This window comes from Monodelphis domestica, chromosome 1 (genome assembly GCF_027887165.1).
Source record: "Monodelphis domestica isolate mMonDom1 chromosome 1, mMonDom1.pri, whole genome shotgun sequence".
NCBI classification, from domain to species: domain Eukaryota; kingdom Metazoa; phylum Chordata; class Mammalia; order Didelphimorphia; family Didelphidae; genus Monodelphis; species Monodelphis domestica.
In genome coordinates this window covers 477,282,278-477,308,261 of record NC_077227.1, presented here as the reverse complement: position 1 = coordinate 477,308,261, position 25,984 = coordinate 477,282,278, and the positions used below count along the sequence as shown (strand labels likewise).

At 37.7% G+C, this 25,984-nt stretch overlaps 1 protein-coding gene across 8 annotated transcripts in view; it reads right to left on the bottom strand.

The window, feature by feature from the left end:
• Window positions 1-1,150: 1,150 nt before the first annotated feature.
• Window positions 1,151-25,984, bottom strand: part of MAN1B1 (mannosidase alpha class 1B member 1) — a 40,651-nt gene continuing 15,817 nt past the window's right edge. For 7 of the 8 annotated variants that reach the window (XM_007475412.3, XM_007475416.3, XM_007475414.2 and 4 more), the window contains 8 exons: window positions 22,145-22,330; window positions 18,927-19,075; window positions 18,015-18,203; window positions 16,570-16,760; window positions 13,507-13,627; window positions 6,515-6,712; window positions 6,278-6,409; window positions 1,151-4,131 (listed from right to left, as the gene is read on the bottom strand). In XM_007475412.3, coding sequence (XP_007475474.1) covers window positions 3,928-4,131; window positions 6,278-6,409; window positions 6,515-6,712; window positions 13,507-13,627; window positions 16,570-16,760; window positions 18,015-18,203; window positions 18,927-19,075; window positions 22,145-22,330 — 1,370 coding nt within the window. In that variant the 3' untranslated portion in view covers window positions 1,151-3,927. The remainder of the gene's footprint in view (window positions 4,132-6,277; window positions 6,410-6,514; window positions 6,713-13,506; window positions 13,628-16,569; window positions 16,761-18,014; window positions 18,204-18,926; window positions 19,076-22,144; window positions 22,331-25,984) is intronic. The other variant, XM_007475413.3, reaches the window with a different exon arrangement.

Here is a 25,984-nt window from a genome sequence, read left to right as displayed (position 1 = left end):
TCTTGCATTAAGATTAATTTCCCTATAACAGGAATATAAACACCCAACTCCCTTTTGTCTATTACTGTATAAATCTATGCTGCCTTTTAAGACTTATTAATTAGGCAGTGCTTTGGATGAAGAGACTGAAAATAGCCATCCAGGCAGCATACAAAGTATTTCCCTAAGAGAGGAAAACATGTACGGGTGGGGGTAGAGGTGTGCCTACAGTTAGCATGTCTTCTTGTACCATCCCTGAGAATGTCCTATGGTTTATATATTCAATAAGCAATAAGGTTTGTTTTCTACAGTGAGCCCTACAGATCAGTAAGGCTTTTTTCTCCTTCCTTGATATGCTGAACCTAACTAGCACAGTCAGCTCAGAGTTTTGGGAAGATCGCTTTAGTAGCTGAGAGGATGGATTGGAGTGTGGAAAGATCAATGAGGAGTTATGGAATAACATAGGTGAAAGGTGATGAGGGCCTGAAAGAAAAATTCACTCTAATGGGAGAAAAAGGGCCAAATGCAAAACATATCATAGAGACAGAATAGATTCAATATAGAGGGGTAGAGAGAGGGGAAAATTAAGGAAGCCTCTGAGGTCACAATTTGGGAATCTGGGAGGTTGCTGGTGACCTCTATAGAAAATAAGAGAAAGGGCAGGTTTAAGAAGGGATGTTAAGATTTCAGTTTAGGACCTGTTGGGTTTGGTAAATCATTCAGGAGATATCTGGTAGGCATTTGATAATGTGACCAAATTCATCAGGAAAGTGATTAGGATTGAATTTATATAGATTGATGAGTCATCTGTGTAGATATGACCAAATTATTTTTCTTCTACATCAGCCTTTTTCTATTATCTTTGCTTAAACTAAATGGGATATGGCTTTTGACATATGGGTACTGATGATACCCAATCCAAGTACTCTATCCAAGTACTACCAAATAGTAAAAGATACATTATCTAAAGCAGGATACCTGGGGCAGCTAGATAGCACAGTAGATAAGAGTACCAGGCCTAGAATTGGGGAAATCAGAGTCAAATCTGGCCTCAGTTCCTAGTTCTGTGAACTGGGTGGGGAGGAGAGGATACTTGAGTCAAGAATTAGAAATTACCAGAATTACCAGAAATCAGTTGTCACAGCTTTTAATTAACACACTACACAATCTCTTAAAATAAGTTATATGTTTAATAAAATGTATAATATAGAAGTCCATTATTTGGTGATTCAGAACATGGAATAAAATTCTCCCTTTCTCCCGCAGAACCTAGAGTTTCTTCTGCACATTAAGTTCTGTATGACAAAGCAAGAGTACATTGGCCTGGGAGTAAGGAGTCCTGGATCCTAGTTCCAGGTGTTCTGTTTCTAAGAAGTTCAATGTTTTTTACATTCTGTGGCTACAAATTCACTTTTAGCAGTGTCCTCCCACCTTGAGGACATCAGGGCACATTCTCTCTCTCCCTTTGGTTGAATATGAGGGCACCAGAGATCATTATAGACAAGAAGAGACCAAAGAATTTATCTAAGTTCAATTCCCTTCACTAACAGCCAGAGACAATGTGCCTTGCTCAAGGTCAAACAGATACTGGCAAACCTGAGGCTAGAGCTCATCTCTCCAGACTCAATCAGATTTTCAGTGTTCTTTCTTCACTATACTGCCTCCTACCTGAATGATCCTTGGGGAACAATTTTGGCAGAACAAATTAGGATGGGCTTTGTTGATTGAATCTGTGGAAATAAATTTTCTTAAAATTTACATAAAAATAGCAAGCATGTGTCTCTCACTAATTCCTCCCCAACGTGAAACATTAAATGAAACAAAAGTGTAAAAAACAGAGGTATACTAATCTGGTTCAGTTCAGGCTAATTTTTGAGGAGTCATCCAAAGAAAGGGTGAGTTCAATTAACCAAGGAAGATCAGCGACAGTTCTGCCAGCATTTGGGTAGTTTCTCTTCTCCATCCCATCTTCCCCTCCCAACACAAAAGAAAAATCAACTCAAGTAAGCATTTTTTCTAGGAAACAGTGGTGCTAATGGGACAGAGTTAGAGAAAATTTATGTATTTATGTAAAGAAAAGGAAAAGATACTTACTATTCATCTAACCTCCCACATTCTAATAGCACTTGGCATCTTTTTTTTTCACAGTGTACAAAGTTCCCCCCAACATAGATATAAACCAGACAAATACAACTTGATTGTAAATGGCTTTCATGGTCCAGCCTCCACACCACCTGGGAAAATTCACATCACTCCATGAGCCTACCTATTTGTGAGCCAGCCACTATCCATAAATGCACATCCTTCTTCTACTTAAGCTTTTAAAAACCAGAGACCACACATTATCTGGTCATGGCAGGATGTCCTCAGCTTCAAGCATTGCAGACTTTATAATGTGTTCAAATAAATCCTATTTACTGCAGAGATGACTTTACACATGAGCTATCTCTACAAGGAATGATACAGTGTTGTCAAAAATTACATATGGTCCACACAGTTGAACACTTTCATCCAACTAGGGAAGAAAGATCATGCCTACTAAGCAACAAATATCAGATGCTCCAAGCTGTTTCTCAACTTGTACAAAATCTATTTGCACTTAATTTATTTGGGCAGACTGAGGGGTCTCTCTTTCCAAAAGGAAGACATGGTAGGGCTCTACTGACTTCCAAGAAACTAAAAGCCTCTTGGTTCACATGACACTGGCTACCATGAGACTCCATTCTAGAGTTCTGTCTGTGATATTTTCTTACTTCTGTGTCAGTCACAATTCCTACTAAACTTATGCACATTTCAGGGAAAAAAATATTCTAACAAGCTCATCTGAGGATCCCATGGTTAAGTTATGCCATTCAGAACATGGCCATAACATAACATGCCAGAAACATTTTAATGAGTCAATCCAAAAAAGAAATTGTCTTTTAGAGAGGAAATGTCCTTTACCTCATCTACACTAGCAGAGTTATTAAAGGAACCCAACCAAACAGAAAACCCTTTCAATCCAAATAAGTAAGACATTAAAGGTCATAGGAATCTACAATGGCATGGATTAAGCCTGGTATACTCCAATGAGGAGATATAGCAAAAGGAGAAAGGAAAGAAAAACAACGCTGAGTTAGACTAACTACGCCCTCTAGCTCAGCACCACAAAGCAGCCTTTCTGGTCAGAATACCTGAGTCTAACTTATACAAATACAAATGTATGAGCAATTTTTTATTTTGTTTCACATTGAGTCTTACAAAAAAAAAGTACACAGCTTTAAAATTATATACCACGGAACCAAACCAGCAGCAATATCCATAAAACTTTCTACAAAGAACCCCATGCCCTTCACCGATACATTCACAGTGCTTTCTGAACAATGATACTAGAAATGCTTCCTAAGCCATTTCCCTTTTCAAATGACCACATTGTTGTGTCTCGGTGAAATGAGATCAGAGTCCCTGGAACTACTGCTGAGCTCACTGCAATCATATGATGAAAGTGGAATGACTTCTTGATTACTCCATCTCTAAGTCAAGACTACAGCCTTATCCTAGAACTATAAGTTGCTGACATTCTTTCTTATTTTAGCAATCTATAATCTGAAAACCTGAGGGGAAAGAAGAGAAGCCCCTAAAGCCAGTGTACAGAACCCCCTATATCAGGGACTCCTAAGGGAAATGGCATAAGGTGGCTCAGGCCCTGATGGTCCCTCTGGACCAGGCCTCCCACCTCCCATTACTTGGGCCCTGAGTCGGATTTTCATCTGGCTCCCAGCACACACTTCATGGCTGGATTTCTAAGAATGGCTGATTTCTCCAAAGTGGAGAAAGGCTTTCCCACATTTGGTCCTCCAGGAAGGCCTGAAAATTGTGCTGTGTATAAGCTCTGCTCACCTGGGAAAAGCCCCGTGCCCAGGAGAAGTTATATCCCTTCCACCAGGGTCTGCTTCTCCTGGCTTTCTGTTAAGCTGGGGCCCAGATGGGAAGAGGATGAGCCTCTGTATTAAATACATATTGGTCAAGGTTGATGAGGTCCATATCATCAGAAAAGAGCAGAAAAAAATACTTCAGAGTTTCTCCTAGAAAGAAGCTTTCCATCTTATCTCTTGGCTGTGGGTTGCCAGGATTCTGGACATTATTGATTGAAGAATAACCACCTGTAGGGACCTGCAAATTAGAGTCATGGTTTTGTCACATTCACAAAATCCAGGTCAGCACCAGAGTAAAATATATGTAGGGTTCTAAATTGACTAAATAAAAAAAATAATAAAATAAAAAATAAATATGTAGGCAAAAGCATTTAGAAGGTACTGCTGAACTAAAAGGTCAATGTTTAAACTGTGAAAACATAGCTAGGAGTTATCTCAAATAAATGCAAATTGGGGGTAGCTAGGTAACTAACTAAGTGGATTGAGAGTCAGGCCCAGTATTGGTTCCAAGGCAGAAGAGTGGTAAGGGCTGGGCAATGAGGGTTAAATGACTTGCCCAGGGTCACATAGCTGGGAAGTGTCTGAGGCCAGCTTTGAACCTAGGACCTCCTGTCTCTAGGTTTGGTTCTCAATCCACTGAGCTACCCAACTCCATCCCCTCGCATCCCTCCCCTTTCCCCGACACCATCATCACCATCACCATCACCATCACCATCACCATCACCATCACCATCACCACCACCACCACCACCACCACCACCACTCTTCTATCGTGGAACTAATATATAGTATTTGGTTCCAAGACCAAAAGTAAGGATTAAAAAAAAAAAAGATAAATGCAAATTAACCTCCTGCCAAGGCTAGAATAGGAAGTAGTCAGGTGATTAGAAATAGCCTTGGAGGAAAAAAACCTAACCCTTCAGAGTATGAACTTACAACCAATATAATTCTCACTTCCTGAAACAGAACTTAAAAAATTAATGTCATTCCCTAATATACTTTGAAGCACTTTGGAGTGTTTTGGAAAGCTCTTCAGGGAAGAAAACAGTGCCTTGGAGATGAATCCAAAAGGTCACTATTTATTCTACCAGAGGCCTTAAAAATGCCAATTTACCCAACAAAGCTTTTTGGAAGAGCTAGTGCATCTTATTAAGCACCTTACCATGTGCTAAGTGCTTTACAAATATATCTCATTTTATCTTCACAGCAACCCTGGACCCTGGGAGGCAATGGTAAATTAGCAAGAAACATATCATTCCTCATTTGACAGTGGAGGGAAATGAGGCAGACAGCTAGTAATCGTGCAATGCCCCCTTTGAACTCAGCTCTTCCTGAGGCCAGATCTAGTATTCTTTACTCTTATTTCTCTCAGAACCCCAACAGACCAGGTATCACAGTATTAGCTTTGTCATACATAATGTTAAAAAAGACAAGCTCTCTGCTACCCAACTCCTGTAAAAGAAATGATAGGCCTCAAGATGCAGATATATATTTCTGGACATGGTTAATGGGGGAATTTATTTTGCTTTGCTATGCATATTTGTTACAAGGACTTTTCTTTTTCTTTTTCAATGGGGGCAAAGGGAGAGGCAAAAGAAAAAAAAGATGCTGCTTCATTTTTTAAAAACAAGTTAAGAACCCCTCCTCCATCTCAAAACCAAAATAAAGGTCAGGGTCTAAAGGTGGGAGCCTTTTCTCCTTGACATTTGGAAATCCACCAGAAGCAGAAATGGGTACATTTGACAAATTTTGCTCACACATATTAAAGAAAACAGATTTTGATGAAGTAAAAGTATGGAAACAAGAGATTAGAAATAAGCACTCCAGAGTAAAATTATGGGTGCATAAGTTAGAGATCAATAACTAAAAGAAAAGAAAGTTTATACATTAGCTGAGTAAAAAGAACTAGAATAAATATGATAACCTTCCAGGCACCCTCAATACCACCCCTAAGACCATTGTAGTGATGCACTTGGTATCAACTTCCTATCACTCTTCCTGTGTACAGAAATTGCCTGAGAGTGACTACCAAGCTCACTCCAGATATAATAAAAATATAATTACTTATATTTCTCTAATTCTTTAAGATTCCCAAGAAGGCACAGAACTCTGGGCCTAAACCCTTCCCCATTAAGAAATTAGCACAGGGACAGCTACGTGGCTCAGTAGTAGAGAGCCAGGCCTGGAGTCAATTGGACCTATGATTAAATCTGGTCTCAGACACTTTCTAGCTGTGTGACTCTGGGCAAGTCACTTAACCCCAAATGCCTAGCCCTAACAGTTCTTCTGTCTTGGAATCAATACTTACTATCAATTCTAAGACAGAAGGTAAGGGTTTAAAAAAGAAAGAAAGAAATCAGAGCAGTTTGTAAATGTCGCCTCACCCTTGTATATTTGTTGAAGTTCTGTAAAATCTCCCAGCCCCAGTCCTGGTATTTCTTGTCACCAGTAAATCGATATAGATAGAATAGGCTCTCTATTGTCTCAGGTCGCAGCAGATTATGTCTATCTGAAAACTAGAGAGGAAAACAAAGAATATTAATTCATAGGGAGCTGGAAGAAAATAAAAGTGGGCCATTCTTTCCTTTGTCAAAAGCTTCTACAACAAAGCATCATCTTACCTTGACCTCCACATCTTTATGGCCTTCCTGGGGATGAATATTGAAGTACACAATTTCTGGACTCAGGCCAGTTTCTATCTGATGATACATCTGATAACAAGTTTCTATGAGAGCTTTGGCCAATTCCATATGTTCAGCTGTTAATCCAGTATGAGCTCCAAGAGCCAGCGTACCAGGCAAGAAGCATACCAGGTGATCCTGAAAGTTAGAAGTTTTTTAAACCATTGAAACACTCAAAAATGTTCAAGAAGCCATTTCAAGGACAGTCCACTAGCACCACTCATCACTAACACGTGCCTAAATGCTGGCTTAGACAAAGGAAAATTTGGATCCGTTTACAAACTAGCATGTAAATTTATACAGTTTCCTCTTAATTATATGAATTTTGATCTACCTCTGGCAAATCTTGTTTTCATCTCATTCTCTCATTCTGCTGGTACAATCTAACAGGACCACAAGGGACCAAATTTTAAAATGAAAATACTTAAAATATCTTCCTAGTCTTAAGAAAGGTCTGAGTTGAAAAGGACGTACAAGGGATACCTCTATTTGGGCCAGTATCCTGACCTAAGTCTGAGAAAAGGTACTAGCTTTCCCTCTGAACTAAGAAATAAGGAGGGTGGGGCAAGCTAGACAATTCCATTCTCCTAAGTCAAATCTTTATATTGAACCCTCATTAAGTCTCATAGATTCTCTGATGTTTTGGGCAATATTCAAATTAAAGTAATGAAACACTTTTCAAAGACAAATAAAAATAAGACAACTTGTCAAATTCCATTTCCTAATATGAACAACTGAGTTATACTTCTGTCAGTGGCTTCTCCATCTTCCCAGTACCGAATGCTGAAACCTCATCTCTGACTCATCCTTATCACTCATTTGCCAAATTCTTGCTGCCAAGTCCTTTCTCCACATCTACCATATATTCTAATTTGCCTCTCCATGAACCCTTGCTAATTATAATTTTTGTCATATTATGGTCTGAAAAGGTTGCATTCACCATTTTCTTTTCTGCATTATTTGTCATGTTTTTATATAGTTAATTTTTATATATGTATCAAGTATCATATATATATGTATCATGCTGAAAAAGTATATTCCTTTTTATCCCTATTCAGTTTTCTCCAGATATCTACTAACTCTAACTTTTCTAAAATTTCACTTACTTCCCTTATTTCTTTATTACTTACTTTTGGTTCGATTTATCTAGTCCTGATAGAGGAAGGTTGAGGTCCCTCACTAGTATAGTTTTACTATCTATTTTCTCCTTAAGCTCTCTACCATATATTCTACATTCGTGCCTTTCTTTCCAATTTTTTTTAAACCCTTACCATATGTCTTAAGAATCAGTACAAAGTACAGGTTCCAAGGCAAAACAATAGTAAGGGCTACACAAATGGGGCTAAGTGACTTGCCCAGGACACATTTGAACCCAGGACCTCCCATCTCCAGACCGCTCTCTAGCCTCTGAACCACTCTACTGCCTTTCTTTCCATTCTTGCTGCTACCACTCACATCTACATCTTTCATTACTTCTGGCTTTAATGTTGTTCCCTTACCTTGCAATCAGCCTTTCTATATCAAGTCTTTTCTCCCTCTAATTCATCTTATGTATATCTTTCTAGGCCCAGGCTAGTGAAGATGTAGCACATGTGCCCCAGCAGCATGGAGGGATCTGCTCTATTCCCTCTCTCCACCAAGCCTGAGGACATTTTTTTGCATTCCTCACACCTCTGTCCAGCAGATTAATAATGAGAGCACTTCTTTCCTCTGTGTTCTGGGGTAATGCGGGGGAGGGGAGGGGCACACACACAGGATTCTTTAAGGTGCAGTTTCGGCATGCAATCTCTAAAAATTTCACCAATGCTGTTCTAGAATATTTCTCTTGTATTGATTTAATTATTTCACCCCACTGTTTTGAGAAAAGGAAAAAAGGTCTTAATCTCTTATTCTTAATCTCTACAGCTCATCAAATAAGAGTACACGCCACTTAGCTGCCCCTAATAAGTAAAAACATTTTAGCCTGCATTTGAGGCCTCCCCGCAACCTGGCACTGTGGTGAAGTGGACAAAGAGCACTTTGGATTTGAAGCCAGAGGATCTGGGTTTAAATCTCACCTCTGGTACTTTGGGCAAAAAGTACTTAAACCTTTTTGGGCCTCAATTTCTTCATCTGTAAAATGAAGGGGGAAAGGCCAGATGACTTCTGAGATTCATTTAAAGCCATGATATTATGATCCTACCTTTTGCAAACTTGTTTTTCACTTTTTCCCTTCATGTACTCTACCCTAATCAAAATAAGTCTAACTCACTGTTCAAATACTTCCCATACTTGCCTGTCATCCCTGTGGCTATTGGGTTTGCTTGTGTCCTCCCTGCCCCCCCATGGCTATTCTGACTATTCCTCATATGGGGAACATTATTCCTAGTCCATCCCCATGCTCATCTATTTTTAAAATTCAAACTTTAACCCACAAATGTAAACATTTCCCTACATTGGTCAGAAGCAGCCAGAAACAACTTGCTTTTCTCTTTAAGTGTATAAAAATTTCAACAATATTGGTTCCAAAGTTGATATGTTCTTTCTATTGACCATTCTGTTCTCTTCTACATATAAAAAATGTTCCAATGACCCACAATTCTTGTTTTCTCCCCCCCCCCCCCCCTTTTTGATAACCCTATCATTGTCATCATTGCCTTCCCCCTCCCTGGTCCCCACCTCTTCTCAAACTGAAAGAAAAATAAAGTCACTGTCTCAGCTATGCATAGCCAAGCAAAATAAATCCCCACATTGACCATATCTAAAAACATCTCATTATATACCTTGAATTCATAATGTCCACCTGTTAATATAATACTCATCTTTCAATCTCCAGCTCAAACACTACTTCATCCAAGATTCCCTTTTCCTATACTGACAAAGACACTACTCTTCTCAAAGTTTCCACACCACTTTATATCTCTTTTGTCCATCTATCATATACTATTATGCATTAGGTATTTGGAGTCAATGTCCCAGGTACTTTCCTGCACTGTAAGCTCTTTTAGAGGGGCTGTGTCCTATTCACCTTTATATCTTTCTCAGCCTAAGGACAGGTTAAGGCCAAAGGTAGAGAAATTGGAAATGCGCCCTAGGGTCAAAAATTTAATGATTCAAGGGACCCTGACAGAACTCATACTCTCCTAAGAAAAGAGAAAGGGGTAGTGGTGGGGGAGCAGCAGGTGGTAGTTTCAGGATCAAGTGAGGTAGAGATAAACCGGTAAGAGTAGCATCAGATGTAAATGAATGAATAAGCATAGAAATCTGGGAAGATATCTAAGAAAGATGCAGAGTGAAATGAACAGAACTAGAAATAAAAAATTAATTATATAACAATAACATTATGAAGAAAAACAACTTGGGAACTCTCAACTTTGCAATGACCAACCACAGCTCTAAGGGACTGATAATAAAACATGTTATCAACCTCTTGCCATAGTGATTGCCTCAAGAAGTAAAGTAAGAAAGGCAGCTAGGTGGCTCAGTTGAAGCCTTGGAGTCAGGAGGACCTAGGATAGCATTTGGCTTCCTAGTCATGACCCTAACCAAGTCATTTAAACTCCAATTGCCTAGCCCTTACCACTTTTTGGATATAACAGAGGTATGGGTTTAAAAAAAAAAAGGCAGAGTAAGATATCCATTTTCAGACCAATGTGAGAATTTGTTTTACCTGACTACACACATTTGTTACAAGAGTTTTATCTTTTTTTTCCCCCTCTCAATAGGTAGGGTGGAGAAGTTGAGGAAATAAAGCAATAAAATAAATTTAAAATTCCAACAACAGGGAAATGGGTTCGAGTCAAGAACACATGTGATAACCAGTGGAATCATGCGTCGGCTATGGGAGAGGGAAAGGCGGGGGGGGGGGGGGGGGGGGGGGGGGGAAGGGAGGAAAAGAAAATGATCTTTGTTTCCAGTGAATAATGTATGAAAACGACCAAATAAAATAATGTTCAAAAAAAATAAATTTAAAAGGTCACTGAGGCATCTTCTTTTGGAAAATATAGAGAAGAAAAGGGGGCAGAAAGAACCAAAGCATAAATAGCTTTGAAAGCTACATGCTGAATTTGTTTAAAAAACAAGGTAATCTATACAAAACAGAGATCTGCAGTTTTGTGTACAATTAATCTTTCTTCTTCAATATATGTAACTGTTTATTTTATTTAACAAGTTAAAATAAAAAGCATTAAAAATGCTTAGCAATGTGCTAGACACCGTACTAAGTTCTAGAGATAAAATACAAAAAGTGAGAATCTCCACCCTCAAGGAACTTGCAATTTTACTAAATGAAGATAACACATAGAAGAAGTGAATTTTGGTCTCACAAACCCATCTGTGGTGAGGAGCAGGAGAAGATGAGTTGAAGGGGGAAAGAAGAGGATAGTTGGAAGAGAGTTGAGGTGAAGGGAAGCATGAGCAGTTGGATATAAAGCTTGAGGTGAATTTGCACTCACAGATAAGGTTACACTGCCCCAGGATGGGCATTCCAAAACTGAACAAAACAGTCATTCCTCCTTAGAGCAAGGAGAAAAAACAAAGGCCTCTGAGTGTCCTATGGGTTGGGAGGGAGGCCTCACTCAAAGCCTTTGTGTCCTAGTCACCTATTCTGGTTCAGCAAGGCTTTAAAATAGCTCCGGAACAAATGGTGGGCCAATTTCCTCCTCTATAAAATAAAAGGAATTGAATAAGGTGTACTGTGAGTCAGTTTCCTCCTCTATAAAATAAAAGGAATTGAATAAGGTATTCTCTGTAAAGACCCTTCCAGTTCCAGTAGTTTGAGTTTTACAAGATGTGGGTTGTCTCCATCTTAGCTCTACCTCAATTTTAATAAGAGATGAACAAGTGCCCTTTGAGAAGTCACTCTGTAAAAAGGAAGGAACTAGATTAATGATTCCCAAAGTCTCTTCTAGACTAGCTCTAAATTGGTATCTTGAGGGCTTTCAAACCTTCTTTCAGTCTTCTTCCCAAAAATATATCAGTATGGCATAAAGGTTACTACTCTATGGCATAACCTACTAGTAAAGTAGCCCTCCACCCCCCTTCCCACCTTCTTGTCCAACAAATGAGAAGACAACTAACCTCAGCAACTAATTTTCAAAAATAATTAGTAAAATAGGAGGCTACCAAAGGACTGCTTCCTTGTGATAATGGGAATGGTAAAGCCACTCCCCACTCCCTTTCCTCCTATGTTGGCCATGTAGTATTCAGGAGTCTGTCTCCCACTAGGAATGCTATTCATTCTATGCATGCAGAGTTTACAGTTCTGGCCTCAGCAGAAAAAATTCCTAATTAGGGGCCTGAACACATTTTTCACACAGCAAGCAGTTAATAATAGTTGAACTGATAAACAGATCACATGATTTTTTCCAACTTTATGTATCCATGAAAAACAAGTTTTTGGGAAGATAACCAAGTTACATTATTTATTCAGGGATGAGGAATGAATGTACCCCTTTCTGAGGCAGTCCATTCCATTTTTGAATAATATTAATTTTTCTTTTGTGACTCAGTTCCCTCATTTGTAAAATGAGGTTGGACTAGACTCTACGAGTCAATCTAGATCTAAACTTATGATCCTATGATTCCAACATCAAGAAGAAATATGTCTTTTTGTGGTTTCCACCCACTATTTTTAGTTCTGCCCTCTCAAACTGAATAGGAGAAATCTGCTCTCCTCCATATTATGGCCTTTGAGATACCTGAACTATGCATCCCCCAGATCTTCTATTCAGGCTAACATCCCTAATTCCTTCAGGGTGAACATCTCTAATTCCTTCAATTCATTCTTGGACTGCATGGACTCCAGATCTCCTCATCAGCCTTGTAGCTTTCTTGGGTACAATCCAGTCTGTCAACATTCATTTAAAAATATAACAGTGGAAATCAAACATAATCTCCAAATGCAGTCTAACTAGGGAGAAACTAACACTTTTCATTCTGGGCATTACGCCTCTCTCAATGCAACCTATAGCTAGAATTATAGGGGTTTTTTTGTGAACAATAGCTTTTTTTGTGGTCATAGTCATTAATCTATTTTTGAAGACGAATGGCAAACAGTGGAATCCCAAAAACCACAACTTTCCTGTCAGCCTTACTTCATACTAACCTTCAGAATATAACAGGGAAGAAAAAAACAGATTCCCACCATCAACAACTCTGGCTAATTAGCCCACAATTTGAAATAAAAGTTATCTCCAAACCTGACTAAGAGGGTACCATTGAGGTTACCAAGATGTTAGGGCCACAATATTAGTATACTAGGGAAGAAATACTTTCTAACTGAATACTCCACCATAAGCAACTTAAATTCTACCAAAGCATCTATCCTTTTAAAGTAAGATACAATAACTTAAGGGGAAAAAAATGGTAGGTAACTTTTAACTGGAAAAATCTTAAACAAGGGTACAAAGAGCCTTGGTCACTCCCTTAATTCCTTGTTAACAAGCCCAACTTGACATACAATATTGGATAAATGTCAGCTACTCTTTACTCAATTATAAAGGATCAACTTACTCTACAGTTGTTCTACTGGCCACAAGTCAGTGGGAGTCTATGGATCTTTACTTGGGAGAGGTAGAAAAACCTGTCTAGAAGGGAGGTCTTGTGATCTACCTAAAGCCAAGTCGTTTGGTGTAGAACACAATAACTCAGATAACCTATTTCTTTCATGAAGAACAAATTCTGTCCAAATAACTAACACTGAGGCACTAGAACGTTGTAAAATTGTATGCAATATCTACTTGGAGGTCTGGGTTACCATTAGGATCTTCTCTCCCTCCTGATTTTGGTGGATCAGAGCCACACACTTTCACATTCTTTTAATTATGGTTAAAAAACTCATTTGGAGCATTTTATCTGATACAATTTTACTTATTCCAATTGGCCTCAATGCAGTTCTTACTCCTGGAAAATGTCACCACATCCATAAAGCAACAAAGGGTACAGAGACTCACCATCTTGGCCTTGAAGCGGCCATGAGCAAGTTCGCCCACAAAAGTCAGCTTGCTGGGCTCAGATTTCCGAAGTAGGTGTCTTTTGACCCCTTCTATGGCATTAATATACTCTTCCAGTAATCTGTTAATTAAAACAATTTCCCAATTTTATACACACAGATATCTATATTGCTATGATCCATGTTTGAGCTTCAACTGAGTACAAGGATTGGAGGTAGGGGGAGTAGAAAACAAGACCTGTAATTTTACTAGTATAAGGTGCTTACTCCTAAGGGATGTCTTACTATCAGGTAGATGGGCATCAGCCCTGCAATCTCTAGTCTTATCAAGCTGCCTCCAAAATTAAGAAGTTAAATAACTTGCCCAGTCACCAAGCTAATGTGTGTCAGAGGCCAGTCTTCTACACAAAAAGCTATATACCACCTTTTCAAAGATACAATAAATATAGCTAGTCTTCCTTAAAAAATGTTTTTCTAGCATGTAGGAATGCTAGAAGGTAGAGACTAACTGAGAAGAGCTGTTGGATGATTTGCCTGCACTTATGTACAAATGCAACCAAATGTTAATATTAAAAGAAAAAACAAACAAACAAACAAACAAACAAACTTGGGGGCAACTGAGTGACTCAGTGGATTGAGAGCCAGGCCTAGAGAGGGGAGGTCCTGGTTTCAAATCTGGCCTCAGACATTTCTTATCTGGGTGACCCTGGGCAAGTCACTTAACCTCCCACTGCTTAGCCCTTACAGCTCTTCTGCCTTGGAACCAATACACAGCACTGATTCTAAGATGGAAAGTAAATATATTTTTTAAATTATTTTTTAAAAAATCCTCAGAATCCTATGCTAGTGACTCCATGGAAATGGTATTTCACTATACATACAAAGCAACATTCTTAACACTGTATGTTGTGATCTCCATTGGGAAAGAAAATAGAAATCTTAAGTATTGATGTAAAAAAAAAAAAGATTTCTATAGTGCTTTACAAAGTGCATTTTTATTAGAATCTTATATGTATCACTCCCATTTAATGGATGTAGAAACTGAGGTCCAGGGAAGGAGACCAATAAATGAAGTGCTAGAGCTAGGATTTCCACAAGTATTCTAATTCCAAGGCCAATGATTTTGTTTATAACAAATAAGACTCCAAATGAACCTCTGAACAACTCTAGTGTAACTTTTTCTTTTACCCACAAAAATATATCTTCCTTACTTTAAAAGATTATATAAAATCCTATAATTCTCTCAGTAAAGTCAAACTCTCTTGAGGCTTTAGCTCACAGACCTGATGACGATTAAAATCTTTCCCACAATAATGGAAATATTTCTTATTACTACAAAGATAAAGATGTTCTAGAAACCCCAAGTAGAACAGAGATAGCAACATCAATTTCTGGATAAGGTCAATGCAAGGAATTGTTTTGCTTGACACTGCATTAGGAGGTGGGGCTTGGTGTTCTGCCTTCTCAACTGGGGCAAAGAGAGAAGGGGAGGTGAAAGGGAAAGAATACAGTCTAAAATTAAAATAATACTTAAGTTTAAATAATGATGAGGGAGAGAAATAAAAAACCACATGGCAATTAAACAAATTTTAGTATTTTTCAAGACTAGCATCTTCAACTGAAAGGCAGCCCAGCAGAGCAGAGAATTGGCTCTGAAGTCAATAAGACTATAGTTAAAATATTATGTGGTTTCTATTCTGGTTATGTGTTTGGATACATTACTTAAGCTCTTAGTACCCTAGAGAATTCTCTAAGGCTAAGTTACAAAGGAGCTATTAATACAAAGTAGTGGAAGTAGTTTTCTTACCTGGGTTATTTCCCCACAACTGATGAAATCACAAGTCTAGATCTGTCTCCAACAGCCTATAGAGCATTCTCACCTGGATATCCTATCATCATTACAAATTCAACATTTCCAAAATCAAACTTATTAGCTCTTTAAAAAGAAAACAAACCCCTCTGGGCGCTATTCTAATATCAATCAGTGCCCCTGTCACTTTCAGGGGTTTAAAAGGCTCAGTTTGTCTGACACTAGAATTGGCAGAACTTGGTAAAAGATTGGATATGAAAGGGAAAAGAATCAATCAGTTACCCGTCCTATCAATTCTATTTATACATCTCTTGAATCCATTCCCTTTTGTCTTACAGTTATTACCACTATCTTTTAAAGGGGCTATAACCACTTCCCTGAATAACACCCTCCCTTCTAGGTCTTCCTGACTCAACTTTTGTGACTGGCCCCAAATCCTTTTATATTACTACCTTACCTAGAAGATTCAGTCATATCATTCTTCTGTTAAAACTCTTCAATAGGGGGCAGCTGGGTAGCTCAGTGGATTGAGAGTCAGGCCTATAGATGGAAGGTCCTGGGTTCAAATCTGACCTCAGACACTTCCTAGCTGTGTGACCCTGGGCAACTCATTTAACCCCATTGCCTAGCCCTAACCACTCTTCTGCCTTGGAACCAATACACAGTACTGATTCCAAGAGGGAAGGGAAGGGTTTTTTTTTTTTAATTCTTCAATAGCATACTATTGAATAAAATTGTAATTCCTTAGCTTAAAAATCCAGTGGTCCTCCACATATTGGCACCATAATGTCTCTTGCCTTAGAACTCCCTCTACTATTCATCCTCTCTCAAACACTGTTGTGTTTGATGCCTCTCTCTGATGCCTTAGCTCACTGTTCCCCCCCATGCCTAGAATCTCATCCTGCCTCCACATCTCCACCTAAAGACTTCTTACCCATCCTTTAAAGCCCAACTCAAATATGAACCTTCTTTAAAAAGCCTTGAATGTTCTTCTATTCAGTAACTGACTTTCCCATTCAGAACTTACTTTGCTTGCACATTCATTATATATTATTTTGTATTATACTTGCATGATACCAAGCCATAGTAAGATATGAGTACCATGTAGGCAATTAGTATGTCTTATCCAGAATTCCTATCATCCACCCACTGCTCTGCATACAACAGATGCTTACAAAATGTTTGGTGAAGTAAACTTCAGGATTCCAGCAAATGGCTCACAAAGACTTCACTTCAAAAGGAAACAGAACTCACTCGTTTTCTTTCTTTCCTCCCTGGATCCATTGCTTCAGCAAATATTCATAGTAGCTGTCAGCTCGGGCACCAAGAGTATAGACTCCCAGGTGAGTAAAGAGGCCACTGTTGGTATTGATAAACATAGGAACCAGGCCATCATTCTTCCCTGATAGGGAATGAACGTGTTTCATCACTTTATCCACAGCTGTCTGGATGGAGCATACAACAGAGGAACAAAAGTGACAAATATATGAATATCATGGCTCTCTAGTTAATGAAGAAGTCAAAGGGTAGCGAGCTAGATGAATCCCTGAACATCCAGTCTACCTCACTCAATTTTATTTCCTAATTAAGGTTGGCAGAATAGGTCATCATGAAAAAGGCCAAATGTTGCCTGGCAGCTCTCATTTCCCATAACCAAACAACACCTGGCTGGAATTTAACAAAGGCTTAACTCGAATTACTCCAAATGAGGTTTAGAAGGCAATTCAGATACTGGTATATAACATTAAAGTAATTTAGGGACCAACGAGTTGCTGGTAGGTTTTCTCGGTTTGGGTACAGAGAAGCTTAATTTTACCTAACAATTCTCAAGTCCCTAGTCAATTTTTATTCCACCTAATGATTATGTAGTCTTTTACTCTATAATTTGCCTACCACTGACCAATGGCTGATATGAAATGATTTAATAAATCTGATGAATTCTTGTTGAATTTTATTGACTCATATAGCTTGCTGGAGGGCAAAGGAAAAAACAAATCTGTTTTCAAACCTCATTATGACCTTTAAAAGCATCAGTTATGGGAGATAAACTAGATTATTTCTAAAGGTCAGTCTAGTTCTAAGTTTCCTTGAATCTATGCATTTAAGAAACTGCTTCTAAATTACAGATTAAAAGTAGTAGTTTACCCCAAAACACATGAACTATCAACTCAGACTGGAGCCTTTAAAGGGTCCAACAGTCCCACAAATTCAGATTTTGAAACCTAAACACTATTTTGTTTCTAAATTAGCAGAGAATGACAATGGGATCCATAAGAAGGAATGGATACAAAGAAATTTGGGCAATTATTTGTCTCTTTCAATAGGTCTATGGGATTTTAAGGAGAAATGAATTCTGTCTTTCCCATCTAGGGGAGAAAGCCATCCCCAAACCACTATTTTCTTCCATAAAATCCTATTTGAAATAAGTCAATGAAAAGCAAACCCAACAACCTTAGCCAGATGACTAATTTATGAGAGTCTCTGCTAAGTTAGTTTTTGTACTCTTTATTTGGAACTACAGACTTCTAGACTAACATTTATTCTTGAACATTTATTGTGGCACACTACAAAATCAAACTTCCTGTAATAATTAGCAAAGGGTAAAAGTAAATAAAGGGAACCACTAGTTCCAAGTCCCCCTCATAAAGAAAGCTACCCTTTTCCTGAGGGAAATGTCTAATTAATTGGTTGATTTATACCTGGAATCTCCTATCTCCAGTGAGACGAGAGAGCTCTCTAAACTCCAGCTGAATACTTGTCACCTCTGCCACAGTGCTGTCAGATGTCCACCGAGGAGGGTGAGCAACACCACTGCCAATGTTTACATCAGAGTATGGGATCCTGGAGGGAGTGTTGAATGCTGGCATTAGTCGATTTCCAATATCTATCTAATTTTTAAAAAAAGAAAGAAAGAAAGAAAGAAAAAATTCAACAAAACATATAAAAGTCCTCAAGAATTTGCTTTTTTTAATATGCTGTTCTGCCTTCCTTTTACCCCCTTTTCTCATGTAAGGAGGGCTGCATAGTAAGGGACCAAGGTGCAATCATTGAGTATCTGAGGAAACTGCTACAAGTAGAAAGAATACTAGAAGAGGGCTCAAAAGACCACAGTCCCATCTTTGTCCTGTCACTAACATGCTGTGACCTTGGCTGGGCAAGTCATCTAACCTCTTTGAGACTCAATTTTCTCTTGTGTAAATGAAGGATAATTCCTATCTTCAGGACTATTCAAAGGCTCAAATAAGATAAACCTCCACATAAAATGTAAGGCACTATACAATGGTGAGAAACTGTTATCTGTATATACCCAACCAACTCAAGAGAACTCAAATACAAACTATAATCATCACTAAATCACATTTGAAAAAAATTATGAGTGGAAGAAGTACCAATTAGAGACCAAATTCATGTTACAGGCACAAAGTTTTGATTAAGTTGTTAATTATGATTCTAAAGGAATAAAGTAGAATAAAATCGACCCCACCCTTAGTCTAAACATGGCAGTAACAAAAAAATCAATAAAAAGGAATGCTAGAGTTCTAGAAAATATCAATTCAGTGACTTTAAAGGGAGAGAAAAGCATTTTGAATTGGGAAACTCGGATCACTTACTGCCTTTTCCAGAAAAAGACTATCTCCAGATAAATGGTAGGTACTCAGAAGTCCACCCAAGATTCGAATAGTACTCTCAAATAGATTTACATCCACATTTTTTCCAAAATTCAATTCCGTCTTCACCCATGCCTTGGCTTCTTCAAATTCTATGTTGCAAAACAAAAAAGGCCAAAGGGACTGAATTGATAAGGATATTACTTCCATTTGTTCTAGATCCCCTGAAGCTCCAAATCTATGATTCTATGACCATGTTTGAAAATCTAGCTATAAGACTAAAAAAATGTTATTTTCATCTAACAAATGAATTTCCTATGCCAATTCTAAACCTGAATTGTTTTTCATCTCTGAAGTTAATGAAGATACTAAGCAGGACTCCAAATAAGAATAGTTATGGGTACTAGTTTGTAGGTGGCAATGGGATAGGAAATTTCCTATATGCTAGGTACTATGCCAAGTATTTTACAAATATTTCATTTGAGACAGCAAGGGTCAAGATCTGGCCAAATCACTCAAAATCTTCCATGAAGGCAAAAAAAAAAGTTCAAAATAATATTAGCGATAACTAGAGCACCATTTAGGTAAATTATGGGAGCAGGGGGAGAGATAGTAGAACCATACTGCCCATAACCTAAGTAAGACCATAAAGCCTAAAATTTGGATAGAGAAAAAATACACTTGAAGCAGAGCATGTGTATAGTAGATTAGATTTGTACTAAGGTTAAATATAATAATCTTTCACAAACTGACAGCTCTCCTTATGACTAAAGAAGACACAGATTTTAGATTTGACAAGCAGATGGTAATACCAGGAACCTATTTTAAAGCTGTCCAGACTTAAAGGCAACTATACTCAGATTAAATTCAATAACCAATCTTGGTCCCAAAGTACAGCTGATGAAATAGAATTGTCTGTACTCAGGAGAAGTCAGGTCAAAGACTATGGATGTAAAATGCTATCAGATATGAATACTTACAATACTGGTCAATTTGCTCAGGTATTTTTCTTTGTTAGGGGAAGGATTCATTGAGGGATACAAGATATATGATTAAATGGCTTTAATGTAATGAAGCTATAAACAAAAGGCACTTCAGAATAATTTAAGCTGTCCAATAAAGGGAGCCCCTTTCCAGCCACCCAGACTTCTCTTAAAACCTTGAGCAAAAGAGAACTCAGAAGGTATAGCCAATCCTCTCATCTTATAGGCAGAGACTGAAACCCAGGGTCACATAAGCAGAAAATGACCGAGAAGCCAGTATAAGGAGAGATTTTTTTAAAAGTCAAATATGACTAATAAACTATTAAAACAAAAAAGTGTCTTTATGCCTATGTAGATTTTTGAAGTACCTATGGAAATCTCTGCCTGTTTTATTCACTCACATACCACATACAGGCAGACATGGACACGGACACCTACTACCTACTAATGTATATAAAGAGAATTCAGGGCATTTTCTCATAAATGTGTTTCAAAAGAACACAAATGGAAATCAATAATTTTGATAGCCATACAGGAATAATTAGGAATACCATAACCACTGTGATTTAAAAAAAAATTTATATGTACATATTACAGTAGTGTGGTTAAACTATAACGATTATATCTACACTGTGCAAGCTGCTAAAATAGCATAGTTTCACACAGTTGGAACCATACTGTCATCTAGTACAGCTCCCCCTACCATTAGGAAACATTATATCTTTTCTCCAATAGAAAATACTTTATTTATTTTTATTTTTAAAAAACCCTTACCTTCTGTCTTGGAATCAATACTGTGTATTGGCTCCAAGGCAGAAGAGTGGTAAGGGCTAGGCAATGGGGGTCAAGTGACTTGCCCAGGGTCACACAGCTAGGAAGTGTCTGAGGCCAGATTTGAACCTAGGACCTCCCGTCTCTAGGCCTGGCTCTCAATCCACTGAGCCACTCAGCTGCTCCCAAGAAAATATTTCATTTTACTAATTTACTAACACAGATAACACATTTTCTCAAAAAGTCACAAAACACTTCTCACAAAATCTCCATAAGGTAGAGAATGCAAGTTATCATCCCCATTTACAGATGAAGAAACTGAGATCCAGGAGGTAGACTTGCCCAGAGTCACAGCTATTAAGTATTGGAGGTAAAATGTGAAAAAGATCTCTGCTGACTTCAAGGCTAGCACTCTCTCCATTACTCTACATTGTCTCTTTAATAAAATTTCCAGAAAGAAAATCCTGTAATCCCAAGTCTGTTAATGAAGACATTACTAAAACATAGGCACTTATTTAATAGTCGATAGATATTTAACCACTACTGTCAATAGGTTAAGGAAACACCCAAATATCTGTACCTCTGCCACAAATGCTTATTCAAGCTTTCATTATGTCTCACCTGCACTATGGCAATAAGGGTTGTCTCCAGGCTCCTAAAAACCTGTAGGGTGTGGCCCACGGGACTCACAATTTTGATAGTCAAACAAGAATATGCAAGAAAGGATATGGATTATTCCGTTTTTAAATTACAGACACATAAATTATATATTCATGAGAATAGCATGGCATCATATAACTAGAAGACTGTAAAAGGTCATCTAGTCCAATCCCTACCATCAGGTAGCAACATACCTTTCCCCATCCATGCTATACATTGTTATCATGTTGGTCTTCACATCCTTTGTCTGCTCAAAAACTTTTAATAGTTTCCCATTCCTTGTGATATGAAAGTTATATTCCTTAGCCTGACATTTAAGGCTCTCTAAATGCTGGCTCCAATCTCTCCCAACCATTCTTCCACTTTAAGTGCACTAATGGATATGCATCATTCCTCATATGTTCTCTTTTCACCTCTGCCCCCTTTACTCAGACTCTTTCCAATACCTGGAATGCCCATCTCTACTTGCTGGCATCCCAACCCATACTTCCACAGTGAGCTTAAATGCTACCTCTGCCATAAAAAGTGCATTTTTCTCCTCATTTGATCACATAGAATTTCAAAATCTTCTTATGCAATTAATATATTCTAACTTGTAATATTTCTTTTACAAGTCTTTCTTCCCAAGAGGTGGCATGAACTCTGTTTATATCTTTATCTCCTCCAACTCCAATATAGATATATAAATGTTTGCTGACCAAACAAAACAAAAGGCAACAAGTGTTAGGTATACTACTTTGGGACACTTCTAACAAAGCATGCTTTCAAACAAGAGTTCAACCTGGAGATATGAACAATAAAAAGTACCTTCTTTTAAACCCAAAATCAACATGGTGTCCAGGGCATCAATTAGTGTCAGACCAAGTCCAAACCACTCATTGAATGAATGTGTCAATGGCTTTAGCTCATCATGTCCCCAGGCAAACTTTTTGTATCCCTTCCATGCATGGCGAAATGCTTCTATCACAGCCTCTTGCCTTTCATTGATGACAACTATAAAGTTAAAGAGAACATCATCTTTCAAAATGGGAAAAACCTGGAAGATCTGACTGAATTAATAATAAACAAGTCTTAAGATCCTCAGGAGAACCATCTGTTACTGTGGAGTTACAGTTGCTATAGACACTGCTCTCGAAACCTCTACTATTCAGCATTAACAGAAGGAGACACTGTCATAACCAAGATTGAAATAAAGGACTTCACTTCAAAGTCAGGGTTGAGGGGGGAAAATGGAGAGGAAGTAAGTGGAACTGAAGTGAAGAAAGGATTATCATGAATATGGCAATAAATCCAGTTGCTCCAGAGCTTCACAGAAAGCTTTCAAAACCCATAGGACTACTACAGCAATATGATATAAAGCAGCAGTTGTCAAACAATAGTTCCTTAGACCCTTTCAGGGCCTTCACAAGATCAAAAATATTTTCATAATAGTAAGAAATTTAAATTTCTAATATAGTAAATGTTGATAGACATAACCTACTTACAGAGCTAGACAGTGTCTAAGGCCAGATTTGAATTAGGTTCTCCTGACTCCATCCACCATTCTACCTACTTGCCCCTCTACCATAGGGTATTTGTGAATGTGAAATGAACGTAAAGTGCTTTGCGAACCTCTATAGCACTATATGAATATCAGTTTATTTCTCCTATAAAAATGATCTCCCCCTCATTTTTTAGTTTTAGATTTATTTACCCTTCAATATAGTCTACCTTGTTTTGTACTTGTTTGTACATTTCATCTGCTCCACATTACTCTGTAGCATGTTCATTTTTCATCTTTGTATTCTCAAGTGCCTAGTACAGTGCCTCATTCATGCCAGGTACTCAATAAATAGTTTAATTAGGGGGAAAAAAGGACTCCCTCCTTTTGGGAGAAGTCTTCAATAGTTTGCTTTGTAAATTCAATTTATTTATAAAGGGGTCCAGAGAACAAAAGGTTTGAGTACAGAATTTAGGACCCTAAGACTAAGGTTTGAATCCCAGTTGTGCCATTTATTATCAGTTAACCTTATTAAGACCATTTCCTAGTATAGAAAATGAGGGCACCAGTCTAAACAACCTCCTTTCCAACTCTAAGATCCTATTATAGTCATCTTCTGGTCACTATAACCTTCCTCCTAGTTCAGACTACCCTGCCCTTCCTAAACCTTTAGAGGTTGGAGTAGCTAGGACACTTATTTGCCAGATCTAAATGCTCTCTTCCTCTCCAGAAGTTATCGCCAAACCAATTATACCATAAAATACTGGGTCCCAAAGATTTTTCAAAACATAAGCATGCATATTTTAGAATTGCTTATAGAGATGAACAGAGATAACAAATACCTCTCCTCAATTACTACTAAACTTGCCACTAACTGCCAAAACTTCAAACACATAATTCCTTGCCTGTATCCCTAGTGTTACAGAGCCTTTTTGTGCTGATATTATAGTCAATCAACAACGTTTCACCAAAAATTTTTTTCAACTAAGGACTAGGATCCCATAGCATATGGCAAAATAGAAATTAAAGAGTTTGAGACTCTGAATTCTTAAGACTATTTCTTAATCGAGTTACATTAGAACTCAATAATTTAAGGAGCAAAATTTGGTTACTTTATGTCATTTCTGCTGATGGAAAGTCTTTAATCATTTAATAAATATATGCCTCTCAGGAGCAGCTAGGTGGCCCAGTGGATGGAGAGCCAAGAGGTCCTACATTCAAATCTGGCCACAGACACTTCCTAGCTGGGCCACTCTGAGCAAGTTACTTAAACCTAGACCTGGTTTCTCTTCTGTCTTGGAACCAATAGACAGTATTGATTCTAAGACGAGGTAAAGGCCCATAAAAATAAATAAACAAATGAATAAATAAATGAGTGAATAAATCAATAAGTAAATCAATCAATAAATAAATAAATGAACATCTCTGTGCAAGGCACTATCCTAGATGGTGAAAAAGGTATCAAAATAATAAGGCAAGAAGTGCCATATAAAATATACAAGCAAAGTTATTACAGAAATCCAGAGGAAAGAAAAATAACAGTGAGTTGTAGGGATCATTTCGACAAGGTCTTAAAAAAATTTTTTTTTAGTTTAAATATATTTTTTTAATTTTCTAATTATATAATTAAAAATTTTAGCATTCATTTTTAATTGAAATTTTTTATTTAATTAATTTAGAATATTTTTCTATGGTTACACGATTCATGTTCTTTCCCTCCTCTCCCCACCCCTCCCCCCCTACCCCTGTAGTTGACGCACAATTCCACTGGGTTTTACTTGTGTCATTGATCAGGTCTTTGAAATTTTCAAATAAATTTTAGATGTTTTTGTTGATTTGGCAAAATATAATTCCCTCATTTAAAAAATCCTTTTAAGTACATCAAAAGCACTTCTATCATGGCTCTAATAATTCCTTTTATTTGTTGAATTAAAAAAAAAGGTATCTCCCCTTCACAAATAAGATAGAAACATTATTCCAGTCTCATCATTTTTGTTTGAAGTCTTGCCTGGGTAAATTCTAGTGAGGAAACAAAGTATGTAACAGGGAGGAGTCTTTTGTACCTAAATGCTATAATGTTCTCATACACATTAATTAAATAATGAATCCTTTCCCCAGTTTTTGTTTCCTACAGATTTATCAAACACAAAAGTTTTGCAATTTGTATAAATAACTACTGATTAGATTCTATTCATCAATATATTTCTCCATTTTTATTCAATACTAGGTTGTTTTTATGACACTACTTTGTTTGAAAGGATGAAAATACAAGACACCTTACCCTGCATTGATATTTCTGTCCATTTGTTTTTCCCTTATGTCGTTATAGTCTTGGTCTACTGATTGGAAGAGCTCTGAGAGCCAAACCACCGGTCTCTCAGAGGGTAGGGTCGTTCTGTCTAGGTGTAGCAGTCAGCTGAATAATGGATGAGAGGCACTACATGCTCAATCCTACGTGTGTAGGCATCACATAGTGCTCTGCCATGGCATGAGGTTCGTTTATTATATACGTTCAGTGAGTACATACTTTTCTGGCATACAATCAATTTTCTACATACATGATCTTCTATATTTAATTGGATGTGCCACGCTTTAACAAATCAATAAATGACATGGATAGGGTAATCTGAAGATTAGTTCCTCTTGACCTGCTGAGAGAATCATTGTTGTTTTTGATCAGCTTTCACAATCAATCACAATTACTTAGGAGATGGGTAACAAAACATTTCATAGTTAGGTACAGGATTAAAGATAACTTAAAGCAGACCAGAATTGGGGTTTTCCTCAATTTACAAGTTCTATTTTTCTTGCGTTACTTTAAAGCACCTAGCAATGTTGCCTGGTTTCTGTCTGTAAACAGAATTCAGTGGAGTGTTTTAGAGGAAAGATTTATTGTGGAGCTTAAGCATTTGGTCGGTGTTGGGTGTGGGGCCTTGGAACGTGTCTCTGCTTAAGAGAGAAAGGAGGGATAATGGGTAGTGATCTTTAGGTTTTAATTCTATGAATATAATCTTTTGGGGGTACTAATCTGGGGAGATTGGGGTGGGATGTATATTTATTCTATAAGTCTTTGCTCTTATATAATTTATTTTGTATTAGAGAGAGAACAATAATCATCCATTATTGAGAGAAGTTAAAGAGAGAGAGAAGTCACTGAGGGGATCAGT